The following is a 19,126-nucleotide window of genomic DNA, read 5'->3' as shown; positions in this document are numbered from 1 at the left end:
ACTCGGCTGACGAAACCTCGAGCATTCATGTGAGCCGTCTGGTTCCCAGGGTTCCAAGAGTGTGCAGGTACCCAGGCAATTTCCGTCTCCGTAGTCCCTCGCCCCGTGGCCCGATTCAGCAATCGCGCCGCTGTGACAGATATTCTGCCCCTCGCCAAATTTCAGATGGCTGTTTTTGAATCGCTGAAGATCAGGTCAGCATTACTACTAGTTTTAGCTAGTGCTATCGCCGCTTCCTCTGCAGTTTCAGGGGAGCGGGTTTTGACTGATCCAGAGGCGATCAAGCGTCCCCGCCCGTCCACCACCGCAATTGCAAATGCGTCCTTGTCCTTATACTCGGCGACGTCTACAAAGACTGCCCCGTTGTACTTCCCGTACTTGGCATGTAAAGCTCTTGCCTTCCTGCGGTCCTCGTTATATATTGGATGCATGTTCTTGGGCAAAGGTTTTATGTACAAGCACTTGTGCATTTCTCGCTTCATCTGAATTTTCGTGTCACCGGCTGGAACGTCAACTGAATGCCGATCCTTTCCAATATGTCTCTTCCTGCTTTTGTTTTTGAAAGCCTACCAGCATCAACAAGTGCGCTTCCCGTAGTTCTTCTAGGGTGTTGTGCACCCCTAATCCCAGCAGCCTTTCGGTAGACGCATTGTGAGGCAACCCAAGGGCCGCTTTATACGCCTGCCTAATCATAGCCTCCACCTTGCCTTTTTCCGCCGCGTCCAACCTCAAATAAGGTGTCACATACACTATTCTACTCAGCACAAACGCCTGCACTGGCTTACACAAGTCCTTTTCCTTAACACCTCTCTTACGATTGGCGATTTTCCTGATTAGCCGCACGGTAGCATTGACCGTATTTTTCAGCCTTTGCAAGGACTCGCTATTCTTCCTGTTAGCCTGCACATACATACCCAGGATCCTGATCGTTTGGACCTCAGCGACCGGTATTCCCCTCACTTTCACCTCTAAAGTTGGTGGCGGCATATAGTGCCTCGCATGTATCCCTTTTGGTTTATCCCTCAGCACAAAAAGCTCGGACTTGGGCTGAGAGCACGAGAGTCCTGCTTCCCTTGCTTGCTCTTCCACAATATCCACCGCCTGCTGTAGAGTTTCTTCCAATTGTGCGTCACTGCCTCTTGTTACCCATAGAGTAATGTCATCCGCATAAAATGTATTTTTAGGTCCCGATATCGCTTGCAGCCTGGGTTGTATCTTGATCAAGGCTAGACTAAATAGGAACGGCGATAATACCGGTCCTTGCAGTGTCCCCCTGCCCCCCAATGGGAAGGGATTCGATTTCATTTCTCCGACTACAATCTCCGCAGTCCTACCCTCCAGAAACGATCTGATGTACCGGAAGGTTCAACCCCCCGGTCCTATGTCCGATAGGTTCCTCAATATTGCCTCATGGGTAACATTGTCAAAGGTCTTATTTAGGTCAAGCCCCAAGATAGCCTTGGTGCCCGTGCCGTACCCAGGATCAACCACGTCTTTTTTTAGCTGTATCATGACGGCCTGCGTTGATAAATTAGCCCTGAAGCCAATCATTGTTTCAGGGATCAACTTATTATCCTCTACATAACCCTGAAGCCTGTTCAGGACCACATGCTCCATCAATTTGGCCAAGCACGACGTTAGCGAGATGGGACACAGATTCTCAATGCAGAGCTTCTTCCGTGCTTTAGGAATAAATGTAATCCTAGCATGCTTCCACTCTGGCGGAATCTCTCCGGCCGCCCAATATTTATTCACCAAATTCGTGAGTGCCCCCACTGACTTGAAATCCAGGTTCCTCAGCATTTTATTAGTAACCCCGTCCGGACTCGCTGCTGACGTGGCACGAAGCTCGCGCATTGCAAACTCCACCTCCGCCACCGTAAAGTCTGCATCTAATTCAAGATTTTCCTCTCCCGAGTAATCCGGCAAGCAACCGCCCGCCTCTCTGTTCATGTAACGACTTCGGAGTTCATGTATAAGTTCCCCAATCGTGCCTTGATACTGATGCACTAACCTAGCCATTTGCCCCTTCTGCGCAGATTTGGTTGCCGCCGGGTCTAAAAGGTGCCTCAACAACTGCCATGTTTTTTTGCACCCGAATTGCCCATTCATCCGGTCACAAATCTGCCCCCACTGTTTGCACTGCAACTCCAATGTGTAGGTTTCGATTTCTCGTTCTAGCTTTGGCCATCTTCATATGGAGGACACCATTATGCCTTTGTTTCCTCCACCTCCAAAGGAGACTCGCATGTGCTTCCCACATGTGTAACAATCTAGAGTCAGCCGTAAAGCCCTCCTCCTCCGTCGGAACCTCTTCAGTGGTACTCTTCACGGCCTGCTTGAGTGTCTCAACCCAAGCTCCTAAGTCCTCGATTTCCCCGTTCACTGTGTCATTCCTGTATTTCCGAAATCGGTCCAGTCCGTCACTCGAGTTCCTTTCACCGTGTCTTTGAGCTTGGCAGCACTAAATATTGTGGAAAGGATATAGTGATCACTTCCCAGTGACTGTCCCGTGTTTACCCACTTTGCATCCCTGATGCCATTCACAAATGTGAGGTCTGGAGAGGTGTCCATGCTCACGCTGTTGCCTATCCTCGTATGATCTAGCGGGTTGTTCAAGATCGTCCATCGCAGGTCCTGGGCAACCTGCCAAAGCTTATTTCCCTTTGGGCTGGCTCGGATGTAGCTTCACTCCGGATGAGGCGCATTGAAATCTCCCACCACGATGAGTTGAGACCTAGCCGCTAGCCGTTGCGTCTTCATCAGGAGGTCTGGCAAGCCCACCCCCTTATCTTTTGGAGAAGAGTATACATTAAGAACTAATAGACTCTTATCGTCCTTTCTTTTGGGTAAAATCTCCAGCACGACGTAGTCCTCCCTGCTGCTATCTATGGTATGCTGTATCACTGTGGTGTTGCGATGGACTAGCACGGCCGTGGACGCTCGATACGCCCCCTCGATCAATCTCTGGTGGTGTAAATGTCTTAAATCCCGGTAATTTCACCGAGCCGCTATCCTCCTGCAAAGCTATAATGTCCGGCTTACTATCCAGATTTTGTATGTGCAACTGCAGGTTCCCCCGCTTGCGACGGAAGCCCCTGCAGTTCCACTGCCAAACCTCAATTTGCTGGCGAGGGGCCATGGTGAAGCACTAGGTTCACTAACATCGGCTCTTGGCCGGCAAGTCATTGGTGAAAGCGTCAATACGGTCCTCAATGTTGCCTAGTCTAGACTTGCTCCCATAGTACAAGTTCCTCGTTCAAGTGTTAAGGAGCAATGCTCTTGGGCGATGCAGTAAGGGAAACATGGCTTTCTGCGTCCGGCCCCGCAAGTTGCACATATCTCGACAAAGACATCACGGTGGCGACTGGCATTGCATATGTATCTGGAACATGCGCGTTCCAAACAGCGCATTCAGAAATAGCGCGATTTACGACTAAGAGAATTTTATTGGACCCCATGGTTACACGATAAGGGACCACAGTCCGTCAAAAAATACGAGTACAGTTCGCGACCAGTGTCGCTCGATTACGGAAAAGCGATCACTCAAGACACGACGGCGACTCCTGTCGCCCTGCAAACAAAAGTCATTCACTGCACGTAAACAACAGATGCAGGCGTTCATTTATTGACCAAGGCGCCAGCGCCCGTCACTAGTCTTCGCCTTTGTGAACAAAAGACGCCCGGCCTTGCTCAAACTAGGCGATTTCTTGCGCACATTTTAGGACCCTTTAATTGTGCACAGATATGTGGCTGATTGTATTTGATCAGCGAAGGTCATCTACCACAAAACTGCTAGTCGCAACTTGAGTCAGCCATGAAATGGCAGTCGAACCGTCAACCAGCACATACATGGGTGTCTATGGGTCCGTTCGTAGTGTCCATGCCCTTTACCTTGGTTACGGTATAGTGCCTAGAATATTGCTAGTGTGCCGAGGGCGCCCGCTTGGATGGCTCGGATGGCAATGAAAGCCGCCGCCGGCCGTGCGGGGGCGCTGCTAGGCGCGAGTGTGCTGCTTCAGCACTCCAGTGTGCCCGCTTGCCTGTGCGCGTCGCAGGATGCCAACATATTTCGGAGAATGTTCGTCTTAACCACTGATATCTACCCCGCCGGATCTTCGTAGGCGTTATTAACAGTTTCTGTCAGCACTGCTGAGTGAAAATGTTGTAGGTCTTTTGTTTTTATATTTACAGAAGACAAAACGCAGCGTTGTGCGCGTGCCAGGTTCCGTTTTTTGTTCTGTATTTTGTTCTCTGCTTTCACATTTCTGCGAAAAAGCAGACGATAGCAGTTATCAGCCTAGTCATACAGTTTAGTGCGTGTTTGTGTGTTTACATATCAATAATCTGGGAATGTTGTTGTTGTAGCCTACGACAGAATGGCACTCTGGGGGATCGGCCAAGAATCTGGGAATAAAAAATGGTACCCGGAACGATTTCAGCTTTTATTTCATCAGAGAAAGAGCTCTTTTTTTCGGCATCTAAACACAAGACAGTACAAATACACAATACAAAATACACAAGCTCAATACAAATTATGCAAACCGGCATTCGACTTTTCAGCTTTACCTTGAACTATTGGCAGTGCCGCAGCTTCAAATACTTCTGCCGCTGCCTTTGTCCTTGACGCTCTCTGTTCAAACCTTTCACAAGGAATCGAAGTCGCAAAAGAATGTAGAACTTAAGCACAGTTGCTAAAGTATTTTTTCCGTGTTCGGGACACCCTAGCTGAGGAAATGTCAAAGAGTGCAGACACTGCGCAAACTCCTGCATGCTGCCTTCGTGCAGCTTATTTTTACTAAAGAAAGCAGTGAATGCATCCTCCATGACCCTTACAGCCTTTGCTAAGTCATCAGTTGGATAAATCAGCCCACCGTTATCAAAATGAGCTGTGAACCAGGAGTCAGCATCGTTCTGTGCATCTATTCGGGTGGTGCACAACAGGGCTGCGCAGCTGGCACACGGATTTCTAGCAACAGCTTTTCTAGCCACGTAGCCCGCAGCGTAATAAACTAAAGCTGAGTTGCTCTTTTTTTCAGAATATCCTTCATGGTCATCTTCAAGCTGAATGGATCGAAAAACATTCTCTGCTTCGTCAATGTTTCCACTGTCGAGAAGGCTGTCCAGTGTTTCTGAAAAGGACTTGCCTGCCACTTCAGGCACATCAGCAGTAGTTAAAAGGGATTTAACAACTGCAGGAGAGCAATTGCCTCCTCTTGGTGACCTTGCAAGGTTGTAAAATGACAAAAGGTTGACAGTTATCAGAAACTGTGATACAGTAGGGTGGTCGTTGCATCCTGAAGACTGTATGATTATCCCAAAGAGATTTTCAAGTTTGTCTTGGCTCAAACGTGCAGTTAAGAGGTATTTGAAGCCTGCAACAGTGGTGAGGTGGGATAACAGCTCTAGAGTGCTTTTAATTGTGATCCTCAGCCCTGCAGCTGTACTTCCGGTCAAAAAGCCTCCTCCAGCTGGCTTAGCATTGGCCTCCCACTGATCTAAGTAGTCTAAAAATTCCTGCATGAACGTTACATTTGGACTGTCAGGCTTTAATGCTCTCGTGCTCACTCTTGCTGTCATAACTCGGATGAGTTTGTTGAACAGTTGTATGAAATCCTCAGTTGGCTGCACTACTTTGTACTGAGAGGTGACATGTTTTCTGTGCACAAAGAGCCCCTTGATAACCTCGTCCCCAAAAAGCTGAAAAGCGAGATTGACTTTCATTTTATCGAAGCAGTTGGGCTTGATATGTGCATGTGTAATGCTAGGCATGGCCTTTAGAGTTACGCTGTCACGATCTGCATCCCAGGCTGCCTGTATTATTCCACTGTGAACTGGGCCAGATGGTGTCAAATAGCCCTTGTGAACAAATCCATTTCTAACATTCTTAATTAAATGAGGAAAATCGGAAACGAAGAAGAGCTGCCTTGTAGGGTCCACAGGATGCTGTGTGCTGTTCTTGATGCGGCCATCTGCACAGACTAAAAAAAAAGGTGGTAATTGGATTTCTTCTATAAGTAACTGAATGTTTCTCACATGACCTCTAGAAATATAACAAGGAAAGACTAATAAAACAACGACAGTAGTAAATAGTGGATAGACATATTACCAAATTAAGGAGTCTACATAGGAAATACTTACAGAAATAAAACATTCACCTGAACGCCGACAGAACAAAAAATTTATACAGCTGTCTATTAAAGAAGAGGTACTGTGATAACTGTTTTGCGCTCCTAAACTTTACCGAAGTCATACAGTTATCTTTAGGGCGATCATCCTTACACTGATGAATACTCAACATATACTTCAATATATTTGATACAAGCTACAGCGTCAGCTTATCAAGCGAAGGCTTAATATAATGAGCACAGTAAAGATTCCGTATATTGTTCTATCCTGGCTATTTTTTTCTTCACATGACACAAATCTGCATGACAATCTCACCTTGTACACCCAAGCGCCGCCACATGCTCCGGTTCCAGCTGGCGCCGTCACATGTTATAGTGTCTACAAATAAGCCAGCTTGTTCTGAAAGAATAGTGGCTTCTACAATGATCTTTGCAAGAGTTGGCGCCTTCACATTCCCTCTGGAAGCGAAAATTCCAAGTATCTGCGTCCAGTTTCCTGAAACAGGGGCAAGTGAGAATAATACGGATATGTGTTGCTGGCAAGTGCTAAAATTGTACATCTAGAAAATGTAATTTCTAACAGCTTACCTGTGAATGGCTGGAACAGTACAATCATACCGTGGTCCGCCAGAATGCCTTTTTGGTCACTTGATGATTGGTCGCCAAGGTCAACGAAACCCTCAATGCCACCTGAATTGCAAAAAAAAATGGGATAATACTGAGCCCTTTATTCTTTCTTACGCCATTTCCAAATTTTTACCTATGCAGCAATTCAGGTTGAGCATTGATTTTCTAAAGTTAAATTGGAATGTGCCCTTGGAACTAGGCACCTGAAAATTAAACCGATGATTTCATGCATTGTGGACATGGGAGTAAAACTCACCGTTAGATTTCACATCAAGGTGCTCTGACAACTTCAGTTCGTCGATTACGAGACCACCATGACGGCTGAAGGCATCCATGTCCTTTGTTTTTTCCCCGAGGGCAGCGTACACTTTAGGATTCAGTCCAAAGCAACCCTTGAAGCGTTGTAGATATTTCTTAAGGCAGGTTCGACCTGGAAGTACCATGACTTTTTCTTTCCGCAAATGTTCATAAAGTCTGGGACTGCGCATCCGCATCATTACGCACTCAACAATCCATTCGTCAGAGTAAGCCATTCCTCTGACTGATTTTCGTTGAGCAGCCGCGAAGCAGTTCTTGACTGCAAGTTGCTGTTTCTGAGGGAGAGCCCGAATCCTAGCTTCTAGAGCCTCTTCGGTGATTGATTTATTTTCTTCTTTCATTCGAGCCACTTGTTCCTGCACACTGGCAAGTTTCTTTTTTGTCCTTCTCAAGTTGCGGGAGATGTTCTGGCGTTTATTTTTCTCACTGCTGGTCCTTTTCTGCTTCTTCAACCTGCACATTCGGTTTTGAGCAAGCACTCGCTGGTATTTGCATTGGGCACAGGAACTTCCTTCAGTTTCCGTTGTTAGCAAGCACCTTGCTGCAAAGTACATCTTCCTGTACTGGATATGTTTGCTTGACACTGGCTTTATGCCACTCCCACAGCAAAGGACCATCACAGAAACTTTCTGTACCAGCAATTCTGCCTCGCTACGCGTTGTAAGCACCTGCTTGCTGTGCTCCCTTCCTCGCAAGTGCACAGTGGCTAAAACAGTCCCCCCTGCAGGCAAGGCCTTGCTAAATGTAACCATTCTTTCAATGAACAAAGTTTCGAAATTGTTTGCTTCGGCTTCGCACAAAGCATATGTAGCACAAATTTTCACCGGACGCACTTGGGACTTTCATCCATGCAATCGGGATGCAGATATCACTAAATGGGTGGCCACTCTCGGCTGATGGCAGCTGTACAGCCTGGCTGTCACTTTGCGACGGCCGCGGTGACTCTTTCTCTGAACCGACCCTTTCGACGGGGTTGATGCCGGCAGCGGCATCGTCATGACAGGCAGAACTGTCAATATTATCTTTTGCACTGCTATCGGTCACATCGAACGGCTCAGATTTGTTTCGGCGCCGTTTTGGAGTAGGCTCCTGCAAACAAAGGTTCCTCACCTTTCTCTTGAGTGCTTTTTTGGGCACTAGATGCTTGGGATATTGCTCAAACAATGTTGGCACGGCATCAGGTGTTAGACGCGGTTTTTCTCGAGCTATCTCGTTCACCACGCCGTTCACAGTCACCTTGAATGAACGTTCAATGTATTGCTCCTCAAAATGTTTCTCGCACACCACGGATGCTGGTGTCAACCGCCAGTCCTTTCTTTTTATCAGTCTTTCCCACTCCAGCAATCGCGCAGCGTCGGTGGGAGCAGTAAACAAAGAAACATGCTGCTTATTCGAACGGTACCCACTTGTACACAGCGGGACGAAACACGTTCTCTCCTTGCTCTGTCTCTTTGGTTTGGACATGTTGTGTCGATAGCACGTGATGAAGTGGCACCAAACATTAACCCTGTGCCTCGGTGATGAGCAGATACGGACACAAGGCAGACAATAACGGGCGCACAGCAGCAACAGCTTTCAAACGTGTGACTTTACGATGCGAAAGTGCCGCGTCGTCTGCTGTGGCAGTGCCCTCCCGACAAGCAGCGCCATCTGTCGCCTGCAGTGGGCTTTCATCGGAAACGCAGCCATCCTCTCCCATAGCGGAGCCCTTGCGCTCGTCACACTAGCAGTATTCTAGGCACTATAGTTACGGACACGCGCTACTTGCAATGAGCAGGGCACGCCCATTATCATGATCGTCAAAGAATTACCGATGATTGGCCGCTAGGGGGCCGAGTAGTACAGACGCACCCCACATCGGCTCCGCACAAAGACAGCGGAATTCGCCAATCGCCAGCATCATCGGCCCAAATTTCACCATCCACTGATCTACGAATGTGAGTGCCGCACGCCATCAATTTTTGGCCCGCCTAAGCCATTTTTCGGGCACCCACGGCCTTTTCTTTGTGACCTCTTCGCCTGAGCTAGGCCTCGCTCCGCTGGGAGCTAGGCCTACTGCGTCGGACGCTTCCGCCACCAACACCATCATGGAGGTGCAGGTGCAGGGAGAGGTTCTTAACCCCCACGACTACGACCCAAGGGACTGGACGCATATTCTTAGTGTGCCTGCCCGCTCCAAGGACGTCCTTTCACCATCCCGAAGCCAGGAGGCCGCAGCCTCTGCTACCGGTGCCCCCAAGTCTGCGCGCCTTGACAAGTCAGCGCACCTACAAGCAACGCGCACAGCTGCGCAGCGTTCGCGGCACCAGACGCCGCTTCCTGCTGCAGACTACAAGGTCGTGTTCAGATCACGAGGCGGGCTGCAGCTGGACCTGCTTCCACCCCGACAACTACGGGAAGCCATCCTTCAAGCGGCGTCCCAGCTACACGAACCAACGCGTACCCAAATCAGGGTACACCCCGTAAACAATACGTGCACCGTAAGCACGCCCATAAAAGCTGACGCGCTTGCCCTGGTTAGCGTTACCAGCATCAAAAACCAAGGCAAGGACTTCGCCGTCGCAGCTTACATAGCCCCGCCGGATGGAGCGGTACGCGGAGTCATCTCCAATGCTTATTTGTATGAGACCCCGACAGAGCTCCTGCAAGACCTGATCACCGGCAACCCAGACGCCCTCATCGTGGACGCCCGCCGAATGGGCTCCACGCGTTCCATCCTAATCACTTTCCGAGCTGGACCTGTCCCACGCGCCGTCCTTTATGGAGGAGCCCTCCACAGGTGCACACCCTATCGAGGGCATATAGACGCCTGCACTAACTGCCGCGTCCCTGGTCACCGGGCAGACGTGTGTGTCCACCCAAGATCCCATAAGTGCCCCCGCTGTGGGCAGACCCACCCAAAGGAAGATGTGCCCTCATGCACCCCCAGCTGCATTCTCTGCGGAGGCCCTCATATGACCGGCACCGGGAACTGCAAGGGACGGGGCCGCAAACTAGCGTCCCCGAAGAACGCTCTCTCCCCTCCGGGTACATCGCGGCTTTCCCGCTGCGATCAACCAGGCACAGCCAGCAGACGCAGCTCAACGGCTTCCCGGTCGCCTTCTACAAGCCGGCAGAATGGCAGCAAGAACGCCACGCGTCTCACCTGGGCAGACCGCGTTTCCGGCAAAACCACCCGTCAACCCCCACCACCCCAGTCCTCCCAGGCAGACCCGAGAGACCAGGAACTCAAGGCCTTGCGTGACGAGGTAAGCCGCCTTTCCTCTCTCCTAAGCACCCCCGCCCCCTCCATGCCGCCTCAACCCGCACCCCCTGTCATTAATTCGAGCTCATCATCCACAGACACTTCGAGCATCCCTCCTGCAAACAAACAGCGCACCACAGACGCCACACCCCCTCCCGTGCCCCCAGAAATAGACGCTAAATTAGCAGCACTCGAAGCAAAATTTGACCATAAACTAAAGGAGCTAGACGCCCGCCTCGAGGCCAGATTCAATCACCTTGCCGCCGCCCTCACCGAAAAACTTGAGCAGCGCATGGACGCTATGCTTACCAAGATGATGGAGCTCTTGGAGCATAATCTTACCCATCGCTTCACCCAACTTCAAACCCCCTCCACTCCCCCCATCCTACCTCCACAAGCACAAAACACCTTCCCTGAGCCACACATACCAATTGACACCCGTCTTAATACCCTCCTCAATCCCCCCACCATCCAATATGGCGGGGGGAACACTAATTATCTCACCATTATAACTTGGAACTGCCGCGGCTTCCGGGCAAAGCGCGCACCTCTGCAACTTCTCCTTCCCACCATCACACCCACGCCCCACATACTTCTTCTCCAGGAGACTGCACACCGAGCAACCCTCCCCAGCTACACATCTACACACTCGGATACCACTAACACACCCAGGGCGTCCACACTCATCCACCGCAGCCTCACCTACAAAACTCATCACATTACGTCTGAGACGCCCTGCGTGATCACGGAAATTATACATCACACACATTCACTTCCTTCTATATTTATAGCAAACATATACCATCCCCCGTCCCTGCCGATGGCCCCGCTAGAATCACTTCTGCGAAAGCTACACCATCTAGCAGGGAAACATCCCCTACTCATCGGTGGGGACTTCAACAGTCAGCATACTGACTGGGGATACACAACCACGACACATCGAGGTCGCAGGCTCTGGCTGCTCCTCCAGAACCTCCAACTCACTGTGCACAACACGTTTCAGACGCCTACGCGGATCGGCAACAGTGTCAGCATGGACACTAGTCCGGACCTGACGCTCAGCCGCTGTATCCGCGGCGTTACCTGGAACAGAACACAACATACACTGGGCAGTGATCATTACATTATACAAATCACTGTCCCATACAAACCACCCCGTCACGCAAATATGACACACGAACTCATTAACTGGGATGCCTTTCGCGCTGCACGCACCGCCCTCCCAGACACTCCCATCGCAGACATCGATGCATGGGTGCAATCACGCAAGCATGACGTTCACCACAACACGCGACACATTGAAACTACAACCGAAACACCGACCCTTGACACACGCCTAGCCCACCTCTGGGAGGCTTATCACAGCATCCTGGAACGCTGGAAAGGCAACAAACACAACAGAACGCTTAAAAAGCGGCTGGCCGCGCTGCAGACACAAATCCAACAGCACTCTGAGGAGCTCTGTCGATCCAACTGGGGACAGATATGTGACGGCATCGCCGGAAACCTGTCCAGCAAACGTGCATGGCAACTCCTCCGACACCTCATTGACGCCACACGCACCAAATCAGCAGCACAGCACCACGTGACACGCCTCACACATGAACACATTGACGATCCCGACACCCTTCTAGACACACTTCAAACCATGTACACATCTCCAGGCGGCCCCATACCTCTACCGCACTACACAGGACAAGCAAATCCAACACTCGACACCGACATCACGGAGACGGAAGTCAGAGCGGCCCTCCTGACTCTCCGCGCCCACTCCGCACCTGGTGCAGACCAAATCACAAACTCCATGCTCCGTAATCTGGATGACCAATCGATCACCCACATCACGAAATACTTCAACCAGTGCTGGAGGGAGGGTAACCTCCCGCAGTCCTGGCGCCACGCGAAGGTAATATTTATACCAAAACCCAACAAACCACTCACCATTCAAAACCTTCGCCCGATTTCGCTAACCTCATGCCTCGGGAAGCTCCTCGAGCATGTTGTGTTAGCGAGACACACAAGTCACATGGCGGACAACAATCTCTACCCGCATAGCATGGTGGGATTCCGCCCTCATCTATCCGCACAGGATGCCATGCTGCAACTCACACACGACCTTTTTGACCCGCTTCTTCCAGGTCACACCAAGGCAGTCTTAGCTTTGAATCTCTCCAAAGCTTTTGATCGCATTGAACATCAGGCGATCATGACTGCTCTATCCCCATTGAATGTGGGTGTGCGCACGTATGCCTACATTCAAGCATTCCTGACTGACCGCACGGCTGAGATACACTTCGGCCCTCTGTCTTCCACCTCCTACACACTTCAGAGTATCGGCACCCCTCAAGGGTCCGTCCTTTCCCTCTTTCTCTTTAACATAACCCTCATACCCCTCGCCCGGAAATTGGCAACTATTCCCCACCTCAAGCACACTCTTTATGCCGACGATATCACCCTGTGGACCACCCACGGCAGTGACGGCGACTTAGAGAACACCTTACAGGAAGCAGCCACCCTCACCCAAAATTACACACGGACCATCGGACTGTCTTGCTCCCCAGAGAAGTCCGAACTGCTCCTCATCCGGCCTAAGAACCACCGCTGTCCCCGCTCCCCCATTGCCATTGAATTGAATGGTTACCCGGTACCTGAGGTTGGCACCCTCCGTGTATTGTGCTTGCACACCCAGAACGATGGCAAAAACACCACTACCCTCAAGAAACTCAAGCAGGTTGCAGGTGCGATATCGCACCTCATCCGCAGGGTTTCGGGACATCATAGAGGCATGAAGGAGCGCGACCTATGTCACCTCATTCATGCCTTTGTCCTCAGCCGTGTACTGTACACTACCCCATATTTACAACTATCCAAACATGACATAAACGCTTTGGATGCTTTGATTCGCAAGGCATTCAAGGTAGCACTTCATCTTCCCCTCAACACACCCACAGACAGATTACTAGGCCTGGGCCTCCACAACACGATCGGGGAACTGGTGGAGGCCCACCGACAGGCCCAATACATCAGGCTCACAAAAACTTCCACAGGTCGGTATATCCTGGACTCCCTGGGAATCAAAATACCGGCCAACGACCCAACCCTTCTCGCCATCCCACGATCCCTTCACCGAGAGCTTCTCATCAGGCCGCTCCCGAGGAATATGCACCCGTCCCACCATGAGCAGCGCCGCAGAGCCCGTGCGAAGGCACTCCATCGAGCGTACGGCCCCCAGCCGGACGCCGTATGGGTGGACGCTGCCTGCACGGGTGATGAAGCGACAGCAGCTGCGGTGGACTCCTCTTCATCCACCCTCCTCACACTACCTCTCCCTCCAGATACGTCCCCAGAGGCTGCAGAGGAAGCCGCCATTGCACTTGCTATAACCCGCACGGAAGCCCGGTATATTTTAACTGACTCTAAAACTGCGATTCTAAATTTCGCTCGAGGCCGAGTTCATGTCCCTGCTTTTGGCATACTGGACTCGCCCGATGCACCCCCGCCCCGCCAAGTGGAGCTGATATGGGTGCCTGCGCACTCCGGGAATCCCGGAAACGAGGCCGCCAACCTTTTAGCCCGAGGTTCTTTAAACCGGGCTCAGGTGGCCTCGGATCGGGGATTCACGAAGGATCGCATGCACTCATTCAGTGAGCTGACCCAGGCATACAGAGCCTCTCGCCAGCTCTACCCCCCGCCCCACCCCTCCCTAGATAACAGACACGCAACACTCTGGCGCAGATTACAAACACATACTCTCCCCTCGCCCCTTACCCTAACCCACTATCATCCCTCCTTCCCCACTCCTGCTTGCGCCCTATGCCCAGAACCCTTCGCTTCTTCCCTCCACATCCTTTCCCTCTGCCCGGCGGACCCTCCCCCGCGGGACCTAGAGAAGCTCAAGACCTGGGAGGACTGGGAGACCCTGCTGCACTCGGAGGACCCGGCCGTGCAGACCATCGCCACCGGTCGTGCTGCCAGTGTTATGGACCTCAGGAACATAAACACTTGAGTGCAGTGGGGTCGTGCGGGGACCCTGGGGCGTGCCCCGAATTCCTTTGTAAATAAAGTTTTCTCTCTCTCTCAAAGAATTACCGAAGAGTGGAAATTCTAAAGTGCGCTTAGCGAAAGCCGTGTGGTGAACCCACTGCCGCTCCCCCGAACCGCTTGGCGCGTGGCGGGCTTCCCGCATGTGCTGTTTTTATTGTCTTCGGCGTCTGCGGTCGTTTTTTTTCATTGTAGTGTTTTAGAGCGCAGCTCTTTGGCGCCCGTTTCGCGGTTTCGCCGTTGCCCGTTCGGTGTTCATTGTGTTCATTGGCGTTGGCGTTGAGGTTTTATACTCCGATCATTTTAAAAAAAATTCAGGAGGGCACTTTGATGACCTAAAGTGCGGTGAGGCGGATGCCTTAAGCGCGTTGTTGCTGCTTGCGTCACTAATCTGCGGTTAAAATGTTCAGCTTCGCCTCTAAGAGTAGAATGCGACAGCCTCTTGCAACCCTGCCAGGAAGTCACAGAACACCATCGCCCATTCGGCTCTACGCCTTGCTCGCCGGTAAAGTGGTTTTTTAGGAAAGGAAATGTTTGGTTTGGTTTATTGGGGTTTAACGTCTCAAAGCAACTCAAGCTATGAGGGACGCCGTAGTAAAGGGATCGGGAAATTTCCACCACCGGGGTTCTTTCACGTGCACTGACATCGCACAGCACACGGGCTGTCTAGAATTTCACCTTCATCGAAATTCGGCCGCCGCGACCGGGATCGAACCTGCGTCTTTCGGGTCGGTAGCCGAGCGCCGTAACCACTGAGCCACTGCGGCGGGACGAAAGGAAATGCACCTGTCTCGCATATCTCGGTGGACACCTGAACCTCGCCGTAAGAGAAGGGAGAGAGATGGGCGTGAGCGAAGACATCGTATTAACTAGACGCGTCTTTGATCATACGAAACCATCGAGCTGGCATGGCGAAGTGGTTAGCGTGCTCGTCTTGCGTGCTCGTCTCGCACTCCGCAGACCGTGGCTCAATTCCCCAACTCGACCTCGCATTTCTTTATCTGTCTGGTCTGACTAGAAAGCTTAATTAGGCTAACTGGTTAATTAAGCAGTTAACTAAACTCTGTCCCACTTACTTGTAGCATCACTATACGATCCCACAATTGGCCCCGCTTGAAATTCGCGCACTGTGACGTCACGACCATTTTGACCAATTGAGAAGCGTGACATTTCTGTCGACAACTCCTGCTTACAACGATGAGGCATTAAAGGCTTCCCAACGCGGCAGATTTGCTATATCTGCTGCCAACAAGGACATAGATCGGACGTCTGCCCCAACCCGGAGAGCAAGGCCTGCAGGCTCTGCGGGACGCAGAACCCAATGGAAGGACATTCGTGCACAACCAAGTGCCTGGTCTGCGGAGGTGATCACGCAGCCGGCACGAGGGAGTGCAAGCACCGGCTCAAGACGGCCGAAGAGCTGCGAGGAGGACCCCCACGAGGAGGGCCCTCACAGCGACAAATCCGGAGCCGGCACCGAAAGGGAGGACGTGGACCAAGGTGGTTCAGCTCGGAGCGGACCGGGAGCCAGGCCCGGGACGAGGCTAGCCAGTCCAGGAGCCAGTCGCGGAGCCAGAGCCGGCGGCAGAGCCGGACCAGAGACGAGTCCTACCCACCCCTGGTAAAGCAAAGCGGAGGCCCGGGACAACAAAAACAACAACAGAAGAAGAGTGGAGTGAAGGTGAGCTGGGGAGCAGGCCCTCCCAAATCACTCTTTCCGCACTCGGGTCAGCAAAATCAGACAAATAATGACAAGAAACTAGCTGAGGAGAACAGGGCACTAAAAAAGGAGCTCAAACTTTGTCGCGAGGAAACGCGGCAACTTAAAAAAAGAATAGATGATCTCATAAGGGAGATGCAGCTCCAGAGGCAGGGTTCGCCTCCGCGGATAATGAGTCCGCCTCCGCGAACGCCGGGCCGCCCTTGGAGCAGCATACACAACAACCACAGAGCTTAGAAAGCAAATTAGAGAGCTTTATAAGTATGATGCAAAATCAAATGACGCAACTGCAAACGCAGATTCATAACCAAATGACACAGACGCAGCAGAAAGTAGCGCTGCAAGATCAGAACTTCCGAACATACGTCAAAAGACAAAACATACAAAAAACCACAAATGACGCCAGAGACAGGCTTTTTAATGAAAGAAAATTCGGAGCAGAAAACCAAAGTGGAAAAAGTAGCGACGCAACATGGCAGGACAGAACCAACTAGACATATGGCAGTGGAACTGCGGGGGATACCGGCGCAAACAGGGACTCCTCCAGCAGTTCATTAACACTAGACACGCAACACCAGACATCATCATGTTACAGGAGACTAACACAACACCCACCCTGAGGGGCTATACATGCCAGGAAAGCGGACGCACCGCCACCCTCATCAGCGACAAGCTGGTCACCATAGCACACAAGGAGATTGAGGGCACACAGATAGAACATGTAATAACAGAGATTATACCCAAAAAAACACAAGGCCAAAAGCACTTTCATAGTTAACCTTTACAGCCCCCCCGCCCCCCCCCCCCCCCCCCCAGACAAAGGGATGGCGATTTTAGCACGCTTTTTTCGGAGGCGAATAAGCTAGCTAAGACGAATACCTTAATAATCGCGGGTGACTTTAACGCAAGGAGCTCGAGCTGGGGATACCAAAAAACCGAGAAAAAGGGGCAGCAGATATGCGTAGCGGCGGAAAACAGACTGCGACCTCTTAACGGATGAAAACCAACCAACTAGGCGAGGTAACAGTGTGAGTCCAGATACTTGCCCTGACCTCACCTTTATTAATGGAGCAAAGCAGGCCGAGTGGGAAAATCTGCTGGAAGACCTAGGCAGTGACCAGTACATTCTAAGAACGGCAATCGAAGCAGACACCGTAAAGAAGATCGGAACGGCCCACCTTACCAACTGGGACACCTTCCGCAAGCACAGCGAACGGCTAAAAGGGGAAATCACTTCCATAGAGGAGTGGAGCCAACAGCTGAAACAAATACAAGAACTCTATACAAAGGAAATAGACAGAAAAGAACAAGCACCGGAGGCGGACAGGCGGCTACTCGGGCTATGGGAGGCAAGACGCGGGCTCACCAAACGCTGGAAAAAAACCAAAAGCTAAACAGAAAACTCAAAAAGAAGATTGCGGAAATCACGATGAAGGCAGAGGAGTACGCGACGCAACTGGCCAGGCAGGGATGGCAGCAGTTCAGCAGCTCGCTGAACGGCACGCTCAGCACGGCCAAGACGTGGCGCATACTCAAGGCCCTCATGGAATCAACCAAGACAAAAGCAGGAAGTGGCAAGGCAATTCAGAAATTGGTCAACCAGTACGAAGGATCGGACGAAGAACTGCAAGAAGCAGTCCGCATCAAATGCTACGGCAAGGACAACCCCCAGGGCTACAACGGGGAGTACCAAGGAGGAGACAATCCCGCAATGGACAGGCCGATCACAAGAGAGGAAGTACAGGCGGCGATAAGCGGGACAACAAAAAATACAGCAGCCGGCGCAGACAAGATCAAGAACGCCTTGATCCGCAACCTCAGCGACGAGGCGATCGACCAGCTCACGGCGTACCTCAATACGCTGTGGACAGAGGGAGTGGTGCCGAAGGAGTGGAAGCACGCTGTCGTGGTTATGATACCCAAACCCGGCAAGAAGCTTCAGATTGAGAACCTGAGACCCATTTCCCTCACGTCGTGCCTTGGCAAATTGTACGAGATAATCGTCACCAGGCGAATCCAACAATACCTGGAGGACGAAGAACAGTACCCGCACAGCATGTTCGGCTTCCGGGCGAACCTGTCGACGCAAGACGTCCTGCTGCAGATCAAGGAAGAGATCATAGACACAGCACCTAGAACTGGCGAAAACATTATCATGGCCCTGGACATCAAAGGGGCCTTCGACAATGTTAGCCACGAGGCCATCATGGTTGGCCTAAACAACGCCAACTGCGGAAGAAGAACCCACGACTGCGTAAGATCCTTCCTGTCAGAACGCACAGCGACAGTAAGATTGGGAGACCTGCGAAGCGACACCTTTACCACCCCACGTAAGGGCACGCCGCAAGGATCCGTAATCTCACCAGTGCTTTTCAACATTGCAATGATCGGACTGGCCAGAAGACTCAGCAAGATCGATGGCATACAGGACGCGATGTACGCCGACGACATTACGGTCTGGGTGAATCGAGGCTCGCTACGACAAAAGCAAGAGAGACTGCAAGAAGCAGAAACGTGTGTAGAAGAGTACGTGAGGGAAAGGGGCCTAGCCTGCTCCACGGATAAGTCGGAACTTCTTAGGGTAGGGTCCAACCCTACCAAGGAGGAACCAACAGTAAAGTTAGAAGGCCAAAATATGCCAGAAAGGGACATGATACGCATCCTGGCATGTGGATCTAAGGAAGCAGGAGATGTACCTACATCATTAGCCTACTCAAGAAGTCAACAGAACAAATAAGCCGCATGATAAAGAGGGTATCACAGAACAGAAGCGGGATGAAAGAAAGCGACACGATCAAGCTCGTCAGAAGCCTGATAGTCAGCAGAGTCACGTACTCGTTGCCATACCACCGCATGACCAAGAAAGACAAAGAACAGACGGAGGCGCTGCTAAGAATGGCGTACAAGACGGCACTCCACCTGCCAAGAAACACATCAAATGAAAAGCTGCTACAAATGGGCCTAAACAACACATTCGAAGAACTAACGGAAGCCCAGCTAAGTGCGCAAATAGCCAGGCTCCAGCAGACAGCCACCGGCCGCAAGCTC

General features: G+C 51.3%; 1 protein-coding gene across 1 annotated transcript; it reads right to left on the bottom strand.

The window, feature by feature from the left end:
• Positions 1-4,492: 4,492 nt before the first annotated feature.
• Positions 4,493-7,875, bottom strand: LOC149337123 (uncharacterized). The gene is made up of 4 exons (XM_089554828.1): positions 7,012-7,875; positions 6,717-6,818; positions 6,445-6,624; positions 4,493-5,981 (listed from the first exon to the last, which is right to left on the bottom strand). The coding sequence occupies exons 1-4, from the start codon at positions 7,823-7,825 to the stop codon at positions 4,576-4,578; spliced, it is 2,502 nt and encodes an 833-aa protein (XP_089410954.1). The 5' UTR covers positions 7,826-7,875; the 3' UTR covers positions 4,493-4,575.
• Between the last annotated feature and the right edge of the window lie 11,251 nt (positions 7,876-19,126).

Source organism: Amblyomma mixtum, chromosome 7 (assembly GCF_055824585.1).
Source record: "Amblyomma mixtum isolate Tamu chromosome 7, ASM5582458v1, whole genome shotgun sequence".
NCBI lineage: Eukaryota > Metazoa > Arthropoda > Arachnida > Ixodida > Ixodidae > Amblyomma > Amblyomma mixtum.
Note: the sequence above shows the minus strand (reverse complement) of the source record. Positions and strands in the feature narration are given on the sequence as shown.